Genomic DNA, 20215 nt, shown 5'->3' on the forward strand with positions numbered 1-20215 from the left:
GGCCTTAGGTGGTCTTGATCCACCCCCCACAGTCCATACCTGCTTCTTGACATCATTTCTGTGCTTGACTGTACTGTGTTGTGTTTATCTCCAGGAACCAGAATAAGGATGTTTGTCCCAGAAAAGTGCTGCCCTACCTCCATATGGCCCCTTCTCCTGCCACATCCTGTTGTTTCTCACAGCATGTTCTTACCAACAATCCTTGGTTGTTATTAGCAGCAATCTTTGGTTGGCTCCAGAATTATCCAGCTGTCAGTGTTCGAGACATACACATAGGGTGCTTTCTGTGCCTAAATCTACCCACTTGTAAAAACTAAGACAGTAAGAGTTATCTTGGAGATCTTTTTTAGATGGATAGGTTGGAATATTCTTCAGGTACTACCAAAATAGGGAGGGGTTACAGAAACATGAATTAATGATTAAAATTTGTTATTACTCAATTTTCTACAGTAAAGAAGAATAACATATTTGTGACCTCAGCTCTTCTTCAAAGAAATCCTGACTTCATCAAAAGTACAAGGAAAGGTAACTGTTGTTGTAATACTTATTCACTGTAGTTCCACAAAGACATTCTTAGCAGCTACAGAAAACATAAAAATGACAGAACTTTTCCATGCTGTGATAGGCTAAGTATCTTCATGAAGTTTGTAAGTTATTCATTTGACAATGTAAATTTCTTCTGACCCTTGATCTGAGGGTCTGCTCTGACTACCTATTTCCTGAGTGGGCTGAATATAACCAAGTGGACTGAATACAACCTTGAATAGTAAAATTCCACATTTCTAACTGAGTATTCTCTTACAGCCTCAATGATTCTATGTTTCTTTGATCTTATGGAGAAGACAGCGGAGAGCTCTCTTGGTGTCTGCAGACGCAGGATTAAATCTGAAATGCCAGCAGACAGATTTAACACAAAGTAGTAAATACAAGTATAAATATATACTTAAATATAGAAAACCTAATACACTTAATAAATATACATAAGTATGTATATGTATATAATACATTAAATCTTTATCTTGATAGGATAACAGGGTTGGTTTCACTGCAGAACTTTCTATTTTAGAAACCATTACAATTTTTTTCATAGTATGTGCAAAGTAAGTAACAAGAAATATTAGAAGTGTTTTGAAACTTTCAGTTAAAGAGGCAAGACACTGAGGTATGAATTAAGCGTGAAGAAAATGTATCAGTTTAAATATTTTGTCTTTATATTTTGCAAGGATTCTTGCCACCAAGTCAATTGAGGAATGTCATTAGACCTGCTGTTTTACAACCCCCACAAGCCCTGACCTGTCCTGAAAATCCTGTAGTATCTCTAGTGACTGAAAAAGAAGCATGTGTTCAGGTAAAAAGAAAAGTAATTTTACTGGCTAATGCATGTTTGGAGTTACAAAAAGCCAAAACCAAAACAAAACCCCAAACCACAAAATCCCCCAAACATCAAACAAAACAGTGCTGTTTTAAAACAATTAATCATTCCACTGCATGATTTTCAAGAAAGTTGCCGTATAAGTTTCAGTAGAATTGATGGATCATTGACATGATGTGAAACGTTAAACTCATGCTGACTGTGTTTGAAACCTTTCAGATATCAGGGTTCTGTGGGCAAATTGGCTTTGGGGGTCTTTTGGATTTTGTTTATTTCGAAAGAGAGATTTTAATATTGATTGACAGTACTGGCTTAGTATACAGCTGCAGGAAGTTCTACCAACTACTACATCTGTTTCTAGAAGTATCTCTATCTATCTGTCTATCTATACCTCTGTGACTGTATTCTAGCACATCTTTTTCAGCAGAAAACAAGCTAGTTATAATTAATCCACCTGGTTTTATAATTCTTAGCTATCTGAAGACAGCTCTTGTTCCTCAGCTGAGAATTCAGTAAATTCCAAAACAGCAGTGAGGTCGTCTACTACCATGAAGCTTTCTAACTCTGAAACAACACAGTAAGTTTCTATTTATTGTATTTCTGCATCATTTTGTCACTTGGATGATGGCATGTCTTTTTTATCCTACATGTCTAACATTGTAGCTAACTAAAACCATGCTATTTACACCCACACAGGGCTCAGTGGTGTTTGTGTGTGATGCCTACATTTGTGGGTGCTGACATGAGCTCCATATGCCATAAAATTGGACCCCTGACTGGAATTAATCTCTGCGAGACAGTTTGTTTCTTATTAGCAAGCCAGACACTATTTTGGTTTGCCATCTCATGCACCTTTGGCAGTTCAAAATATGTTCGGGTTTTGAATGTTGACAATCTTCTTTGTGTCCCTTTGGATAGTTCTTTTTAGATTGCATAGCTTCTGTGTCTCATAAAGAGATGCAGAGGAACTCAGGAATCACAAAAGTATGTCAGCATATTGGACACAAAAGACAAAGAAAACCATACAGAATTGATTTAGAAGACCAGGTAAATGCTCCAACTGATGTTCTACTTCGATGCATACACCAGAGTTTCTGTCATGAAGAGCTAGTTGTGACAACTGTGATAGGCTGGAATTTTTGTGCAGCACAGCCTTCAGAATTTCTGGGTGAGGAAGCTGACTTCTTTCAGCTAGCACATTGCCCCGTTCCCTTGACACTGTATGTGACTGATGTAAAAATAAGCTACTACCTCTCTCTGGAGACTGGCTCACGAGAATGGCAGGTCTGTGGTTAGCCAGCTTAATGTCAGTAGGTTATATTGTGGATTAATACTGTTTGCTAATGGCTGGTGAGGGTTTTTTACCTGGAAGTTGTAAGCATCAGGAATACACCTGAGATCACTTACGATGAGGGAATGAGTTTTCAAAATTGCCAGGGCCACAGATAACAATTCGTGTTATTGGCTAATTCCCCCTCCTGCCTGAAGAGGGCAGAGTTAATTGCAAGTGAGTCTTCTACAGGATGGACCACACATCCAGATTGGGATGCACAGTGCCAAGGTTCTGAGGAAGTAAGGGGTTTTTCAATGCACAGACAACTTAGACTCTTAATCTTTATCAACAAAAGGAACGTCATTAGAGTGAAGATGATCACTGTGATTTTGGAAGAGCCAACCTGTCCTTGTCTATTACAATTTATGCTGTGATGATGCCCTGTGAGGACAACATGGAGCCACACAGCACACTGGATTTTGGGCAGATTCAGAATGATGTTAATGCACATATTGGAAAAGCTAAGTCAGTTGGCATTGATACTTTAAATCTATTTACCTTGTCACCTGTACAATATCTAGGAAAAGATAGGTGAGTGACAGAAATACAACGCTGGGAAAACAGAGGCTTCTGGTCATGTATTCAGCTTTGCACAAGGATTCGCTTGGGAAACTGAAAGTGTTCAAGAGCAGCACTAGAACTGGTAGCTACTCAGACCTATCTGGACATTCTAAGAAGGGTAGTACCTGGATCTAATCCCTTTTCATAGTCTCCTACCAGTATCTTATCCACATTTCTCCTCACATTGTTCCTTTTTAGTGATCATTCGCTGAATTCAGTTACTGTGTTTTGGATCTGCATGGCAATGCCACCCCGGCACACTTTGTTCTTGCCATGCAGCAACATAAGGATATTGAGGTTTTAATAAGGTTGTAAGGCTGATAAAAGAAAGATCCTGCACTGATTAATTTTTTCTCACATTTCTGAAAATAACCGAATCTATTTTCCTACATTATTTCTTCTAAGCAAACCTCTAGTTCCTGGGTTTTCGCTCTTTTGGTGTGCTGTCCTTAAGTAGTGGTTATTGGAGCAGCACAGAAGTAGCAGATGAAATGTCATGATGGAAAGTAATCATAATTCAGTGAATTTTAGTGAAAGGTGTGCTTAAGGATAAGAAACTCTTTAATTTAAACACACTGCAGATTCCCTATTCATGGCCCAAAACATGCACGGACGGCTTCAAGGCTGAAAAGATATGTATTTTCTGATTTTCTTATTTGCTTTTGTTCTTATCAACAAATCAAGCATGAGAATGCTAAGGAATATTTTTTTCATTACATGTAAGTTAGAGACAGGTAGTACTCAGTAAGTCCTTCATCCTTGAAGAGATTTAAGCACACTGTCATTGGAACACAGACACTAGGTCTTAGAGGCAATGATCAAAGTTCTGTCAACAAACCCAGCTTATTAACAGGAATGTCCTCTGCATGACACCTGTGCTGTTAACCCTCCCAAGGGTGATAATGATGAAAGTGCAGTAAGTGGTGCTGAAGTATACAGTATGTGGCACAAGATCAGATTGTCTTCCTGCCAAGTCATCCTTCTGGAACAGAAAGAGACAAGAACTTGGATGGGGTTTCATTTGAGATGCAGGATTAAGCTATACAGAAAGCATGAACTACCTATAACCCTTTGTTTAAAAAAAAACCACCAAAACCAAACCCAAACAAGCAGCAGGAGCAACTTCCACCAAATAAGTTTGCAAGGACATTTCTAGTCCTTTTTTCAAGAAAATGGACTCTATTAATTTAAAGTGGCTATGTAATTAGCAGGTCAAATCACAGGTCAACTTACATTAGAATATTCTTGAAGGTAAATCCCAAACTGTAGTTGGCCAGTACCAAAGGATTGCAAGTATTTATTTTTCTTCTCTTCTCATTCTAAGTATATCTATGGAACAGTTAATTGAAAAATGGAACAATTTTTCTTTATTGTTTTAGTTATACCCATCTTTAGCCATGTGCTATCATACCTTTACAGTTTTACATTATTTGTGTGTGTATGAGAATACACTGCCTCCCTGCCCTTCCTGTAGGGCACTGGGGTGTATGTTATTCTGTAGGCTACCAGAGGTGCACCAACATGAAAAGATAGTTGTTAATTGCTGGTAGTCCTTTGGAGCAGCAAAAGGAAACAGAAAAACAAAGGTAATTAATTAATGTTTCTGGAGTAAGACACTTCCCTGAAGAGGCATATTGTTTTGTTTCTTGTTCTTTGCTTTTAAGGAACATCCTCAATAATCTTCATGAAATACAGCATGACACTCTCTGTTTCTTTTGTGAAATGTTATGTAGAGGATATTCTCAGATTCTCTTAAAGGAATTTGTCTGATTACTTACAAGGAAGCTTTTTTGTTTGCCTTTAATGTTAGGTATGGTAAACATTAACTTATTTATATTCTTTAAAAAGTTCTACATAGTTCAAAATCACATTCTTATGTTATTTTGTTCCCACAGAAGCCAGTTCCTTGAAGACAGAAGTGTACAGAGCAGCAAAAATTCTGATTTTGTGTTTGGGGAAAACATGGTTGAAAGAGTTTTGGTAAGACCTGTAAATTCTGGCAGACTATTTATCAAGGTTAATGTACTTAAGAGTACATTTTTTTTTCAGTTATTGATTCTTTTTAGCTCCTCCTGTTCTTTTAAAGATGGGGTAAATATGGTTCCAATGACTCTTGAGGAGAAAATATCTAAGAATGTGCTGTTGGAGGTGTTCCTATCTTCCCCATCCTAGATAAGTACTCTGATCACTAACTCATAGCAATATGCACTTCTGTTCTGCTCATTTTTTGACCTGAAAAAGAGTTTTTTTATGTATTCCATGTAAAGTGGAACAGCCACAACATTAGATAAAAGAACATGGTCCCTACTCTAATAGTTTCCATCATAACTATTAAGAAGTAGAAATACCTGAAAGAAGCCCACAAGAAAGATGGGGAGAGACTGTTTGCAAGGGCATGTAGTGACAGGACAAGAGAGGATGGCTTCAAACTGAAAGACAGTAGGATTAGATTGGATATTAGGAAACAATTCTTTACTATGAGGATGGTGAGGCACTGAAACAGGCTGCCCAGAGAAACTGTGGATGCCCCATCCCTGAAGGTGCTCAAGGCCAGGCCGGATGGGGCTCTGAACAACCTGGTCTAGTGGAAGGTGTCACTGACCATGGCAGAGAGGGATGGAATTAGATGATCTTTAAGGTCCCATCCAATCCAAAACATTCTGTGATTCTGTGATAAATGAGGGGGAAAATTGGACACCCATCCTCGATAGTGTCCATGTTAAACTATGTTGTGCATGCTTGTCAGACAGCTTAATGGATAAAGTCGTAAAGGACACTAGGAAAAGAAGGTCATTCCCAAGCTGAGGGCTACAGCATTGAAAATGGAATGGAAATTTAGTTTCCAATAGAAGTAGAATGAAAACAATATTCATACATGTTACTAAAAAAGCTTGGTCTGGGTTATGACTTCTGACCCAGGTTTAGTTATAAGGTAGGAGTTGAGTCACTGAGCATTGTCAGAAGCCACAATCATTTATTTAGACATGCCTAGGAAACTTTATGTGGGAAAATTGAATGTGATGGTAATTTAATTCCTCTGAGGTGAAGTTTGTGGTGCCTGGGAGTTTTAAACTACTCTTCTGTGACTTAAGTGCTTGAACTATAAATTACCTGATACTTTAACATCTAAGTTCTTCAGTGGATTTAAATCCTAGTCCAGGATCCATACAAAGAACCTATTCCTCTCTATGGAAATATGGTGTACTGGTTTAATAGTAATAAAATTACTTTCTCTAGAGACTGAGATTGTATTATCTGGGTCAGTTTTTACTTTGAAGATGTTCAAATTGCTACTCTTTAGCCTGGCATGTATTAAATGATTCAATGTTCTTTTTGGTACAAAGTAATAGAGCCATTTTCTTTAAGTAACTAGTCTTATTTACCATGTATTTTCCTAGAGTCCTGAGAAGCATCCCAAGCTGTGTAATGAAGCTGATTTATGGGAAGGAGAAATAACATCCATGTACATAGGGTCTTCTTATGTCAGTCTACAAACGAGTAAGTATACTCAGCAAACAAGTAGAGTTAGCTTTATTATTATGCTTCACTGTATGTTAGAGGATGTGAAATGAGTGGTGGTCAGAAATTTTCATCTATTCTCAAGCTATCCAGTCATGTGTACACTTGCAGTATGCGCCAAAATCTGTGTTCAGAAAGCAGCTACAGTTTGATTTATGACACATGAACTGAACTAACTTCAGAATACATGATCTAAGTAACTCAGGAAATGCTAGAGTTTTATAGATCATTATTATTATTTAGTACAAATTATGATCTGTTGTTTGAAAAAAAATGCAGTGAACTTTATGAAGTCCTTTTGACCACATTTTTGAACTACAATTTTAAGCTACCTTCTGCCTGTATTTTGTGACTGCTCATATAATTAGTTTGCTATTTTGGATGTTTATCATAGGACTGAAAGGTCTATACAAACAGTTTTCAGGGGCTGTGTCTCTGGTGTGAGATATTCTACTAGGCAAACCATGTAAACCCAGGCTGAGAGGGAATCCCAAGCAGGCCCCTGTCTTGAACCCACTTGCAAAATTTTGTACCCCTCTTTACTAACAGAGGTATTGGATCCTCTGATTTTTTTGCAAACATTCTTACAAGTGAAAAAACCCAAAGTCTATGGAAAAATGTATAGATTATTCAAATACCCAAAATTCTGTAACAATGTGGTTTCTCTCAAATCTTGTCCTTCTGTGTTCCTGTAAAATATTCATTGTATATGCCTTACTATTCTGAACACTGAGACATGTCTTTCCTTAGATATATTAATCTGCACAGCAATATAACAGACCAGTTTAACTTGGAAAATCATCTTCTAATTATTTAGGGCTTGTTTCTGCTTATTTATGCTTGTCCCTTGGGACTAACCTCTGCAAGTACAGACAGACCTGTTCCATTCAAAATGAGCCTATTTAGTGAAGCATTTTGTATTCCAGCCTGTTTCTTTTTCTCTGCTCTTCATTGCTTTGGCCAAAAAACTTACAAGTAACACTAAATAATGTCAGACACCACAGATATTACTGAGTTCACAGGCCATGCTTTATGCTAGTTTTGTTATCCTGAAAATATCCCCTGTACAGAAAGGATTTCCTTTTTCTCCCCTTTCAGACACAGCTGTGTTGCAGAATGCAACACTAATTGAATCAGCAGCTGCTTGTGTCTCCAAGCCAGTGAAGAAAATCCTGTTAGATAAAGTTGAAGTTATAACTGGAGAAGAAGCAGAGCACAATGTATTACAGGTCTGTGTTTCATAAAGCCTTGACGGTGAGCAGTTCTGTTGTTGAGAAGATCTAGCTATACTACAGACTGCAGCAATCTGGAAATAATTTCAGTTTATATTTTAAATTTTCACTCTTTTTCTAAGCTATGCCTTAGCTAACCCATTTTTCTGTAGGCTGGTATTTTCTTTCACATATTATATTTGTTCATTTTTTAGTCCCTTTCATAAGGTTGCCGCTTCAGAATTTCATTCTACAGTGCTATTTTATAAGCATCTAGACAGTATATTCCAAATTGGGAGTAATTTGAGTAAAGATGGGGTTTATGACTAAACCTTTTCAGGAAAAAAGACAACGTGCTGTTAAAGTAATTTGTTTTATAGTTCAGCTAAAGTATCCATTATCTTTCTGACCCAGTAGGACATACCTCGTTATTTTTCTTTTCCAAAATACTATTTTCTCAGAAAATAACAATGATATATATGACTTTAAAAATCTTAACATTATTTTATGTTTGATCAATTTTTCTGTCTTGCCCAAACATGGAAGTTTTACTTTCTTTGGAGTAGTGCTCTTCTAGTCGTGGTGCTGGTACCCTGGGCTGCATGTTTGTAATGAGCGAGGGATAAGGTTGTAGAACACTTCAAACAAATTCAGCTGTGTTGGTGGATATGACAGATGAAGCGTTAATGAAGAAGAAATAATTGAAAATGTAAACTGGGATTCATGCTGAATGTTTTCCATGATGAGAAAAGAGTTTAGCACTTGATTTTAAGTAATAATGGGGATATATCTATGTATCTATCTTGGAACACATGCATATGGATATACTAACAACCAAATCAAAATATTTAAAACCATGAAGTTTTAGAACCAACAAATTAGCCTTGGCTGGCAATCTTCATCATGTGTTTCTCTTTCAGATCAACTGCAAGCTCTTTGTATTTAATAAGCTTTCCTTAACCTGGACTGAAAGAGGCAGAGGATCCCTGAGGCTGAATGACACTTCTAGCAATAAGTGTGGAACATTGCAGTCCAGGCTAAGTAAGAATTAAACAGTGAAGTGCCACATGCACAAAACACCAAGTAACTCATACTATTGCTGGCCAGAATAAGAGGTTTTTGTCAGAACATTTAAAGCTGAGAATCTAGTTTTATTTAAGTCAAGTTGCTGAGAATCTTTTCACCAGATAAATTTCACTGTGTTATGGACTGAGACACTGGGTATTTTTCACTCAGTTAATACACACACACTTACACAGGTTATTAAGTTCTGTGTCCTTTTACAGCATTGTGTCGTCAGCACAGTCACCAGTGTGATAGTTTGCTCTTTGTTTATTCTGCTTTTATGGGAGAACTGTTTCAAGACACTACTGGAATGAGGTTTTTACTGTGCTGTCGGTTTTTGTGCATTGTATTACAGAGTTTCAACAGTTTATTTCCTTCGTGTGTCAGATATATTGAAAGAAACATATATATTTGGATATTTTAAAAAATTATTAACAGTATCTCACCATGTCAGGGTTTTAGTCCAAATTAAAAAGAATTATTGATAAAAATACTAGTTGTATATAAATGGTAGAGAAAACTGCTGCATTAAAAATTAAGATGGTTCCACAATCTTATCATGTAAACCTTCTTATTTTAGTTATGCGAAATCAAGGGAGCTTGAGACTGATTCTCAACACCCGACTCTGGGAACAAATGGTTATAAAAAGAGCAAACAGAAAGAGCTTGTGCTTCACTGCAACAGACCAAGAGGACCAGTCTGTTCAAGTATTTCTAACTCAGGTAAGGAGATAAAAACTGCACCCAAATCCCCATTTCATCTAGGATTCTGAAGACTTGCTGAAAGTTAGTTTTAACAAATCACCTTCATGCTCTGTCAGGCTGTGCTTAGCTTAGCTGTTACATAGACTTTATTATTGAATTTGTTAGAAATGCTATTCCTTGGTATTCCAAAACAAAAAAACCCAAACAGGTGTAATAATGGGATATGGCCTTAGGACAGGTATTTCCAGACTCTGGTTCACATATCACTGATGGAATGGATATCATAGCAGTAATAGGTAGCAGTTACCTTTTTTTTACAGAAGCAATACTTTAAGAATTTCTACACATGTAGTTAAATATTCATAAGTTACTCTGGTAAAAGGCAGTAGCTTTCTGCCATGGTTCTCAAAAGAGTGCTTGCAATAATCTATCCATTGTAGGATCTCCATTTCTCACTTGAGGAAAACACAGAGTTTGCAATGTCACCTCAAGTAAGACAGTAGTCTTGGGGACGCTGGTTTTCTCTAGCAAGGGCTAAGTTGGGGATGGAAATGTGGTGAATTTACTTGCAAATGAATAGCACATATGTCCTAGACTGGGAAGTGAAAGCATCCACATGAGTTTAAGGATGTTTCCAGTTTCCCCAGCAGACCTTTCTGGGAATGATTCAGCCTCCTGGGCAAGAAAAACAAACCTCCATTTCCAGGAATTGTCACACATCATCTACAAGCAAAGCACCATGCCCTGTATATGCAAGCACTGTAAGCCTGTCACTTCCAAACAGGGTTGACTTACTTGTGGCTGTGCTGTACTGCTGGTCTGCATGTAAGAATTACAAATGTCCTGATTTCCAGATATGTTGCACAGTTTTTTTAGTGTGTATAGATGTAAACATTCCATAAATTCTGCCTGAGCACTGCTGGGCAGTAAAAAACGTCACGTATGCAGGAAACCAAGACATATGCATCTGTATGGGGGTGTCAAGTGTTGCAGAAAGAGCTTCTGCAGTACCGAAGTGGCTGGTTTCTGGCCCTGCAGTATCCAGCTGGCTACTGTATATAGTAATATTTCAGTGTTTTCTTACTTCTAGAATCACACTCAGTAATCATGTGAAATATCATGTACTTTGTACAAATCGAGCCATTCTTCAGGGGAAATAATTTTTTCAACTTATGTTTCTTGTAGCTATGGAGAAAATAATCAACAGCTACATATTATTGAACTCAGACCACTTAAAGAAACTTGACATTATTTGTATTTAAATTGATATTCGTATTTTAATTATTAAGCGTGAACCTTGAATGGACTGTTTAAAAAAAACAAAGTACAACTCTTTCCTTATTTTCACAAGTTTCTCAATCAGCTCTTCTGTGAAAAATAAAGATTTTTCTCAGTGTGGACTGTATGCATTTTATATTCTGCAGGCAAGCTCAAAAGACACTGAACACCTGTATGCAGCAATACATCATCGTCTTGTGGCATTGCGAAGCTTTGCTGAGCAAGAGCCAGATGCTAATCAAGTAGACACAGAGTCAGAAATAGCTTTTCAGCCATTAGTCTGTGATACTGATGATGAAGATGATGAAAAAATATCTCAAGTGAGCAGCAGTGGAGCTGGTAAGCAGAAGTTTTCATGCAAATACTGTAATCCTTTCAGGGTATTTCCTTGAAGCAATGAAAATTGAACTTTTTTTTTTAAGCTGACTGTAACTTTTGACTGCTACATATATCCCTTTTCAGGAAGAATGAGGTAACTCCTCCTAGTATTTCGACTTGCTGCTGTTAAAATGCAAGTTTTTGCCAGCTCAAGTATCTATATGTATTTGTAGCAGTGGAATACTTTTTTTGACAAAAGGCTGAGGTTTAACAGATTTTAATATTACCAAGCTTTACCCAGATGTTTCTTCATTATATTTCAAATAGAAATGTCCCTAATTGTTGAGATACTAGTTTTGCCTTGAGTAAGCGAATGTTGAGTCCATTCACATCAGTGCTTAAGCTGATACCACTGGCTTGAAGCACACTGTATTTACTAAGATATTTATTATGTCATGGACAACTTCATTTAAAAAACTGATGCTTCATCAGCTGTAACAACCACCTCACTAGGAATTTGCAGGACAGCGTTTACACACGAGTTCTGCCAGCTGTCTTCAACATGACAAAAATGTAGGTTCCTCAAATGGAAGAAACCCATTAAACCAAGATATAAGATATTAAAGCTAAGACACAAGATATCAGTGATGTAATCCTTCTCTTAATACAGCTCACAACTGATCTGGGGTCACATTTGCAGAAAGCAAGGCAGAAATAGCTGTTATACTTAAAAGCTCTTCTGTCTTAGGAAAAGACAAGTCATATTTCTGGGGCAAATTCATGTGCTTGTGTCAAACTGCTACAGTGGATACAGGAGCTGTAAATTCCATTTGATTTTCTAACAGATAGAATACAGCAGGCATGGTTGAGTTGTTGCTCACAGCATTAGTTTCCCTCTGCAACTTGGTAACATACTGTCTGTTTATACTATTAACTTTCCTTTCAACAAGCATCAAGTCATGTACAGTAACAGCTATAAGTACTGTTTCCATAAGGAAACCATTTTTTTCCCTCCTTTATCACAGAATCATAGAATATCCTGAATTCGAAGGGACCTGTAAGGGTCATTGAGTTCAATTCCTGGCCCTGCACAGGACAACCTGAAGGGTCAAACCATCTGCAAGCAAGTCTTATCTAAATCTGTTAGGCTTGGAGCCATGACCACTTCCCTGGGGGGCCTGTTCTAGTGCCCAACCACCCTCTGGGTGAGGAAGCTCTTCCTAGTAAACTCCCACACCGATTGAGCTTCAGGCCATTCCTTCAGGTCCTCTCACTGGTTGTCAGAGAGAAGAGATCAGTGCCTGCCCTTCTGCTTCCCCATGTGAGGAAGTGATGAGGTCTCCCCTCAATCTACTTTTCTCCAGGCCGCAACCAAGGGACCTCAGATGGTCCTTGTATGGCTACCCCTGTAGGCCCTTCACCACCTTGGTCCCCCTACTCCAAATCAACTAAGATCCTATTACAGTGTGATGTTCTTCTTATATTGAGGAACCCAGAACTGCACACAGGGCTCGAGGTGAGGCCACACCAGTGCAAAGCAGAGTGGGACAATCACCTCCCTTGACCTGCTGGCTACGCTGTGCCTGATGCACCCCAGGACATGGTTGGCCCTCCTGGCTGCCAGGGCACACTGCTGACTCTTATTCAGCTTGTTATAAAGCCAACCCCCCAGATTCCTTTCTGCAATCTATTTAGTCAAATAGATTGCACTTTACAGTGCTTGTTCCCATTATTAATTATTGCTTAACTATATTTCAGTAGGATTAAGTGCTCTAAACAAAGCATGATGCTCTTATATGTTATTTTCTCACAAATAGCTCTTTTCTGTTTAGGAAACAGGAAAATTGTTGGCTCAGAGAACTCCCTAGATTGCTCCCAGATAATCAAACATTCTCTCTGTAATTCCTAAATAGTCTGTATTGATTTTTTACGAAACGTTTCAAGCAACTTGGAAGCTCCGGGTGGAGTTTGATTCCTTTCCAGAAATATTAGTGATAAGAACTCTTTGTTCTTTTAGGAAAAAAAAAAAAGGAGGGGAAAGGGAATGTCAAAGTGGTGTGGGAACACAGATTTGCAAGTTAAATATTTATTTTGATTTGCAGAGACATCTGATACAAATATTCAGATGGCAGCCAGCAAACATTCTGAAATGTGTCAGGTGCTGGTTTTTCTTGACCTTTTAGTTTAAGCATCTGTCCTTCATTTATGTCCAGTTGCTAACAGCAGTTCTAACAATCCCTTTCAAGTGGTTTTTTTAATGGCTTCTAGCATTTCCTGTGTATCTTTATCTCTTCTATTATTGTCAGAGCCACAAGGTTTTAATTTTGTATATATTTCAGTTACTGGTGTCCAAGTTACACCTTACCTTCTGACATTCACATCTTACACGTGCCTGTCCCTGGAACTCATTTCTAAAATGGGAAGAAATGGGTTTTGAACAGAATGAGGTCAGTTTCAAATATGAGCATAGTAATGTCCATTTGGATCCAATAGATCAGATCCTGTATATTTAAAAGGACTTGTTTAAATCTTTCATTTTCATTGAAGGATGTGTGTGAATTAGTCAACTTCTTTTTATTGTGTAGCTCAGTTTCAGAGATTACCTCTCCTTAAGAGTACAAAAATGTTAAGAAGTGTAAGTCCTTAGTGACTCTTTCCTTACAAGAAATACAAGAATTTAGAAAGCATGCCTGCATTTTATTTCATTCCATTCTATGTGTTTGTCTCAAAACCCCCAATGATAGTTTTCTTCTCTTAATATAGCAATTTCCTTCTTGTTAGACTAAACTCACATAGTTCCTTAGCTGATGCTATATATTTCATGCCACTGTAAAAGACATGGAAAATTAGATAAGAATTATCTTTGATGCTATAGACTGAAGAAGAAAGCAAATCTACATAATAAGGAAAGTATTACAGACATTGAAGTGATTCTGTATGTTTGCAAGACATTGCTGTGAGAATTTTTTACACAAAATTCTTCACTATAATATCTACAGGATGTTCATACCATATAAGGATAGTGTAGAAGGTAGTAGAGACATTTCTCCCATTTTACAACTTTAGTATAAATATTTATTCCAGTATGTTTTTTAAATTCTTAGTCAAATTGTTTTATTTTCAAGTAGATATAGTAATTTCATAAAACTCATACTGTGCTGTGCTCATAAGTTGCTGTGCCTGATAATTTTATCAGATTATATTTCACCAGTTACAGCTTGAATATTTGTACCAACAAATTGCTCTGTAAATCTAAGTGAAGCGAAACAGAGCAATTCATCTTTAAACTGATTTTGAGAGCGGATGGGATAAATAACTTTCAGGAAAGTATTAATCTTTTCCCACTGACTACAAAGTGAGCCAAGGAAATTTAGACTAGACAGTAAACTTCTAGGCTGACCAAAGTCAAGCAAATCTCTTGTACGGTTTGTTTCATTGCTACTTCGTTTCTTTGCTTGTTAGTGTAACTATGTTTGCCTCCAGTTGTCTTTGCAGCATCTAGCTGAGGACAAATCAGCAGAATTCTTTATTCTACATTTGGAATTTTTTTCACTATAAAATTTAACAAATAAAATAATTAATAATATTGACATGACAATTTGTGAATGGTTGAACCGAGTGGTCTCTTCTGAGACAAATGCTACTGGCCTCAGTTTCATGACTCTTCCCTTTAGTTTTTCCTCTCCTTGGACACTCTTTGCTTTGTGGTAGATCTTCTTCAACAGTCAGAACAGAGAATTACCCTTAGCCAGGCATATGGAATAACCTAGTAAGGGAGCATGGTCTCATGGTCAGCAAGGAGTGGGACCTGACCCCTGGAAGGCATGGGGTCAGCAAGGAAAGAGGACCTTCCACCCTACAGGTCTATATTCCAGGTGTGTTCTGCCGTGAGGAACATAATATTCAAACTGTTGTCACTACATGTGGCAGTGTTGCTAACGGATCCCAGCTATCAGTTTGTGGCTTCTCTGTATGTTGGCAGGCCTGTGTCAGTTAGCTGTACAAAGTCTTCCAACTCCTGTTTTTTATGCCCCGTGACCGCAGGTAGTGACAAATTCAGCATCTGGGACTACTGAGTTGCACTGCTAATATGCATAAATTCCTTATATAGTTATTGGATAGGCAGTTCTGTAATGTAGACACTGTGCAGACCTTGCAGGTTGCCCACCTATTTCCACTGGCAGCACAAATAAACAACATCACTACGCAAGACCCATAAATGACTAAGATGTCTCCAAAATTGTTACTCCTTACTTCAGACACTTCTAAAAATTTTCCCCTTTTTTTTTTCATAAACACAGGGAGATTCTGTCCTTGCTCCAAAGGAATGCATTTTGTTTACATTTAGAAACAGGTCCATCGTGGTCATCAAAAATAGCAGAAGGCCCTTAAAGTATAACTCCATTAGTATTTTGAATACTAATGAATGTAAAGCTACTCCTTGAGAGACATAAGGTGTTTCTTTCACAGAGGGGTATGAAATGTCAGTGCCAGTAGTAGAACAGCATGGGCTATAGGTAGGAGTAGTTCCTATGATTTCCATCCTTTTTCCTTTTCAGACTTTGCAGAGTTTTTCTGTGTCCTCAAGTGGGAACACAGAAAGTGGGGAAAGTACATGTGAGGGACAAGGATGACATGTCACTAGGCAAAGAAAAGGTTTATGCGTTACTCCTTACAATGCACCTCACCGATCTTAAATCTTCTCCTAACTTCATCCTGATGGAGGGATCCTCTCTTTTGACTGAGGTGTCCTCTCTAGAATTTTCTTTTAGGAGCTATTAGATTGAATTCAAAGACTCTGGAATCTAGGACTAGGTAAGTCCCAAGAACTGTCTCCATACATAGCCATAGACCTTAAGAGAAAATCATGGTGTGCAAAGACATAGAGCATGTCCTATGGACATCCACAAAGAAGTGAATGGATTTTGGAGATTACAGATGTTGAGAGCCCGTAGTCTCTCAGCCCCAGAAGTGTGTTGCTCAGAGAGCTAGGCAGTATCATACCACAGAAATGCAACCTTTGTTTTAGAGACATTTTGTAGTCCACTATAAATGTGCTTCCCACCTCAGCTTCATTAGGACTCTGTTGTCTGCTGGGATTTATCCAGATTTAAAATGTTACAAGAGCTCTCTTTTCATTTTTAAGTAAAATGCTTTAAAAGTTCTTAAAGGAACTGCTGTTTAGCAACACCACAGTAACTCATGAAAAACTGCTATCTTTGACACTTCTTGTCAATTTAATTTAAATTCTTATCAATTGTTAAGGATTCTGGATCATAATTCTAACACACACACACATCTGATAGTGATTAAAAATGAGGAAAAGTTAAGGATTAACTTATTTGTTGGAGCTCTGTATTCTTTCCAGCAGGTATCTGTAACATCTAAAGCAGAGAAGAAAAGACAACTCTCTGATTGGCTCTAAATGCTGCCATATCAGGAAAGAGAATTGGGGAAATCATATTTAATATTCTGACAAACACAGGCCTTTCATTTCACCTGTAAGAGGTTTAAAACTCTCAGTAAGTATTTAGCAATGGCCAGATGGTAGCAGCAATTTTTAAACAGATACTGTGATAGTGATACCATGTGTCTGGCATTAGTCAGCTGTGTCTACTTTCTGCAGATGAGTAAAAGCCATAGAGATTACGCATCAAAGCCACTTTGTCATAACCAATGAGTTGTTTGAAGATATGTTGGTTTTCTCACAGTTTCCTGAGCATCTGTAATGAAGTATTGAGACAGTGTTCCCTGTATAGAGCAAGATGATTTGCATCCCAGGCACATTGCCCTACCTAGACATCTGACTCCTTAGTGCTCATGTGCTTGCCTTTATTGACATGGAGGGTCACAAGCTTCATTCACTATTCACATGCTCAAATATTTGTGAATAATCCTGTGTTATCTAGTTAGATATTTACCTAAAACAGGAACCAATCATAGCCAAACTTTAACCTACTGCTTTGGTATTATGAAATGCTGGATTGTTTCAACATGAATATGCTCAAATAAGCAAGATTTTTGTAAAAATTCTTTTTCAGATCCTTCTAGGTGGAACCACAGGCAGTCTGTTGTCTGCTCATGATATCTACCAGAGGTTACAACAGCTCAGTTGGGAACTCATCTTCCAAAAATGTCTATGCTGAAACTTCAGTCCCTGATGGAAAGAAATCAGATGCATTTTACTTTATGACTTTCAAGTGAATATTAATTTTAGGGACAGCTTAAGTTTTAATACGTTGAGAAAGAACTTGAGATGTACTGTTGAGGATTCCAGACAGCCTGCTTTGCACTGGCATGTGAATAACATCATGGCTTCCAGTATTCAAGAATTGTTAAAAAGGCTTCAGATTTTAGAATGACATGTATTTAGGTACATTATCAGAGTAAGTAATTTTATAAGGATAAATGTTTATTCATCATATTGATGGATAATACCACATAAGCATGAACTAATAATATACGTGAACAAATGTTTGTTACTTTTCATCTGTTATTTAAAAGATGCATTTAAATCAGGCTTCACTGAAAACATTTGTCTATAATTGTGTGGTAACAGTCACCATCCCTTTAGTAAGTACATACAAGCAAAACTGGTCTGGCAGTTTAACATGATCAAGGCCTAGAGGAGCCAGACTTCATACAAGGGGTTGTTTTTTGATGGGTGTTTTGAAAATATCTGGAGTTTTATACTGGCTGTAGAATTTTTTTTAAGGTCAAAGAACCACCATCTGCCTTTACAGCCATAAGCATCAGAAGAATTCACTGTGAAGAACTGTAATACAGTTCCAGGGGGCATATGAGCTTTAAAACCTAAAAGTGTATCTGCTTGCACTCATTAACACCTTTCTAGTTGCACAAAACAAGCACTTGCACTGTTTATTGTCCATTTGAGACAGACAAATAAATGCATGCACAGTGTAACTGGATATCTGCATAAAAAATTCCATTAAATGTGTGAGCTTGTCTGAAATTACTTCTGCCTTAGCTATAGGTATCCCTAAACAGCATCATTCATTGACATAGATGAGTATGACACACATCCTAATACATGTAATAATCCCAACAGTGCCCAAGACCCAGCTGCTCTGTTAAAGTGATTCCACGAACTGCTGTCTTCTACCTAACCATTTTTGTGAGTCATTAGGAAAAACGGTCTCTAATGCCACTTGTAAATCAAGACTTACAGGATCATTCATAGGCCCATGCACAGAAAGAGACGTGATTTATGCTCTGTGTTTTCTATTCATTCTGTCAAAAGATAAAATATCTGTAATCTTTCTGCTGCCTCGTATAGTTTGTCATCCTCAGTGCTGAAACAATGTTCTGAAATATCTCAAATCCTTTTAAATATGGTAATTGTAATGATTTCTTAAATCTTAAAAGTGCATCACACCTCAAGAGCCAAATTACAATTTAGTTTTCCCATCTGCACATATGCATGAGGTTGAAACAACACTAGCTTCTTCTTGAATTCTCAGTGCCGTATCAAGATTAGCATCCAGGTGCAGCTGAACTAGCATCTGGGTTATGCTGAATCCTAAATGGCCCACAAAAATTACCTCTTCTCTGACATTGATTTAGCATTTGGATGACAGTAAACTTAAGTGGAAATTGATTTTTATCTTCAGGAAAAGGGGAGTGCTTCACAAGAGAGCACCTGTGTCAAGTAGTGAAGCACTGGGATTTTCTTTGACTCTTCAGTATACCAATGACAAAGATGTTCTTTCCATAACTAGCTGTACATTGTGTCCTTTTGTGTCAGCCTCACTGCTGACCACAACAGTATTTACATCACTGACCTTCATATTTCATTGCTGCAACTCATCCTTAGGAACAAAGCTCCATGTTATAAAAACTTGGGCAGTTGTAAAACACAGCAGCTCTATGTATTTAGCAACAGGTCATGGTGATAACTTTGCCCTGGAGTTCAGCTGGCTATGCACTGAATGCAGAGTTTGATTTCAAAGTCTGTCCTGATAATCAAAGCCTCCTGTGAAATAGGATTTAAGCACCTGAGTGTCATGATATCCCTCTAAATTCTACTACAGCTGTAAAATCCTTGGCAAATGAAGGAGTGTTTCAGGGCAGGCACAACAGATCTTTTGCAGACACAGGTCTTAAACTTTGTAATTTGCTCCCACAGCACAAGGAACAAGGCTTATGATCGTTCACAAATAAACTCTCTTTTCTTCCCAAGATTGTTACATATATGTACAAGTATACACACAGACACACATACTTGTGCACACATTTTCTCTCAAACATGAAGCTACATCTCTTAAAAACTGAGGAGGAAAAGAGATGTTTAACTATTTCTAAGAGATACTGTTGTAATACAGGACAAAGTTTTCTCTTGAGATCCTATTTATTCTCTTTAGCGTCCCTGCACTAAAATTCATTATGTCCCAAGACTGAAGGTATGTTGTTATGTAATACAGTAACTTGGTTTTGAAATCATAAAGTTTGTCATTTTATGACAGCCAGAGCAATTTCTATGCCTCAACAATAAACAATTTTCCTACTAGTTTAATTTCTGTGTGACTCTGAGTCTTATTTTGTGTCCCAGTTAAACAGACAGTTCCTTCCATGCTGCAGAATCTCAAGCTTGTTTTCCTAATGAAACAAGATGTAAACAGTTGTGTGCTCTGTCTATCTATCTGTCAGACCCACAACTAGCCCACTGTTCAGTTTCAGAAAAACTGGACAGAAGATAGAAGTCTCTAAGGCAATTTGAGTTCTTCATGAAAACTGTCAGTTGCTGAGTGACAGAAATCAGGGAACGGTTATACTTTGAGGTAAAGGTTTCAGGGTAAGCTTGGTATTACCTGTGATCCTTGCAGGGCTGAGAGG

At 37.6% G+C, this 20215-nt stretch overlaps 1 protein-coding gene across 1 annotated transcript; it reads left to right on the top strand.

The window, feature by feature from the left end:
- Positions 1-450: 450 nt before the first annotated feature.
- RANBP3 (RAN binding protein 3) lies at positions 451-17447 on the top strand (the record flags this gene model as incomplete). The annotated part of the gene is made up of 11 exons (XM_009079842.1): positions 451-525; positions 1224-1348; positions 2291-2419; positions 3013-3236; positions 5162-5246; positions 6665-6764; positions 7884-8014; positions 8917-9037; positions 9642-9784; positions 11191-11383; positions 17404-17447. Coding segments are annotated over 11 exons (1370 nt in total), but the record flags the coding sequence as incomplete, so codon positions are not given.
- Between the last annotated feature and the right edge of the window lie 2768 nt (positions 17448-20215).

Source organism: Acanthisitta chloris, unplaced genomic scaffold, assembly GCF_000695815.1.
Source record: "Acanthisitta chloris isolate BGI_N310 unplaced genomic scaffold, ASM69581v1 scaffold20248, whole genome shotgun sequence".
Lineage (NCBI taxonomy): Eukaryota > Metazoa > Chordata > Aves > Passeriformes > Acanthisittidae > Acanthisitta > Acanthisitta chloris.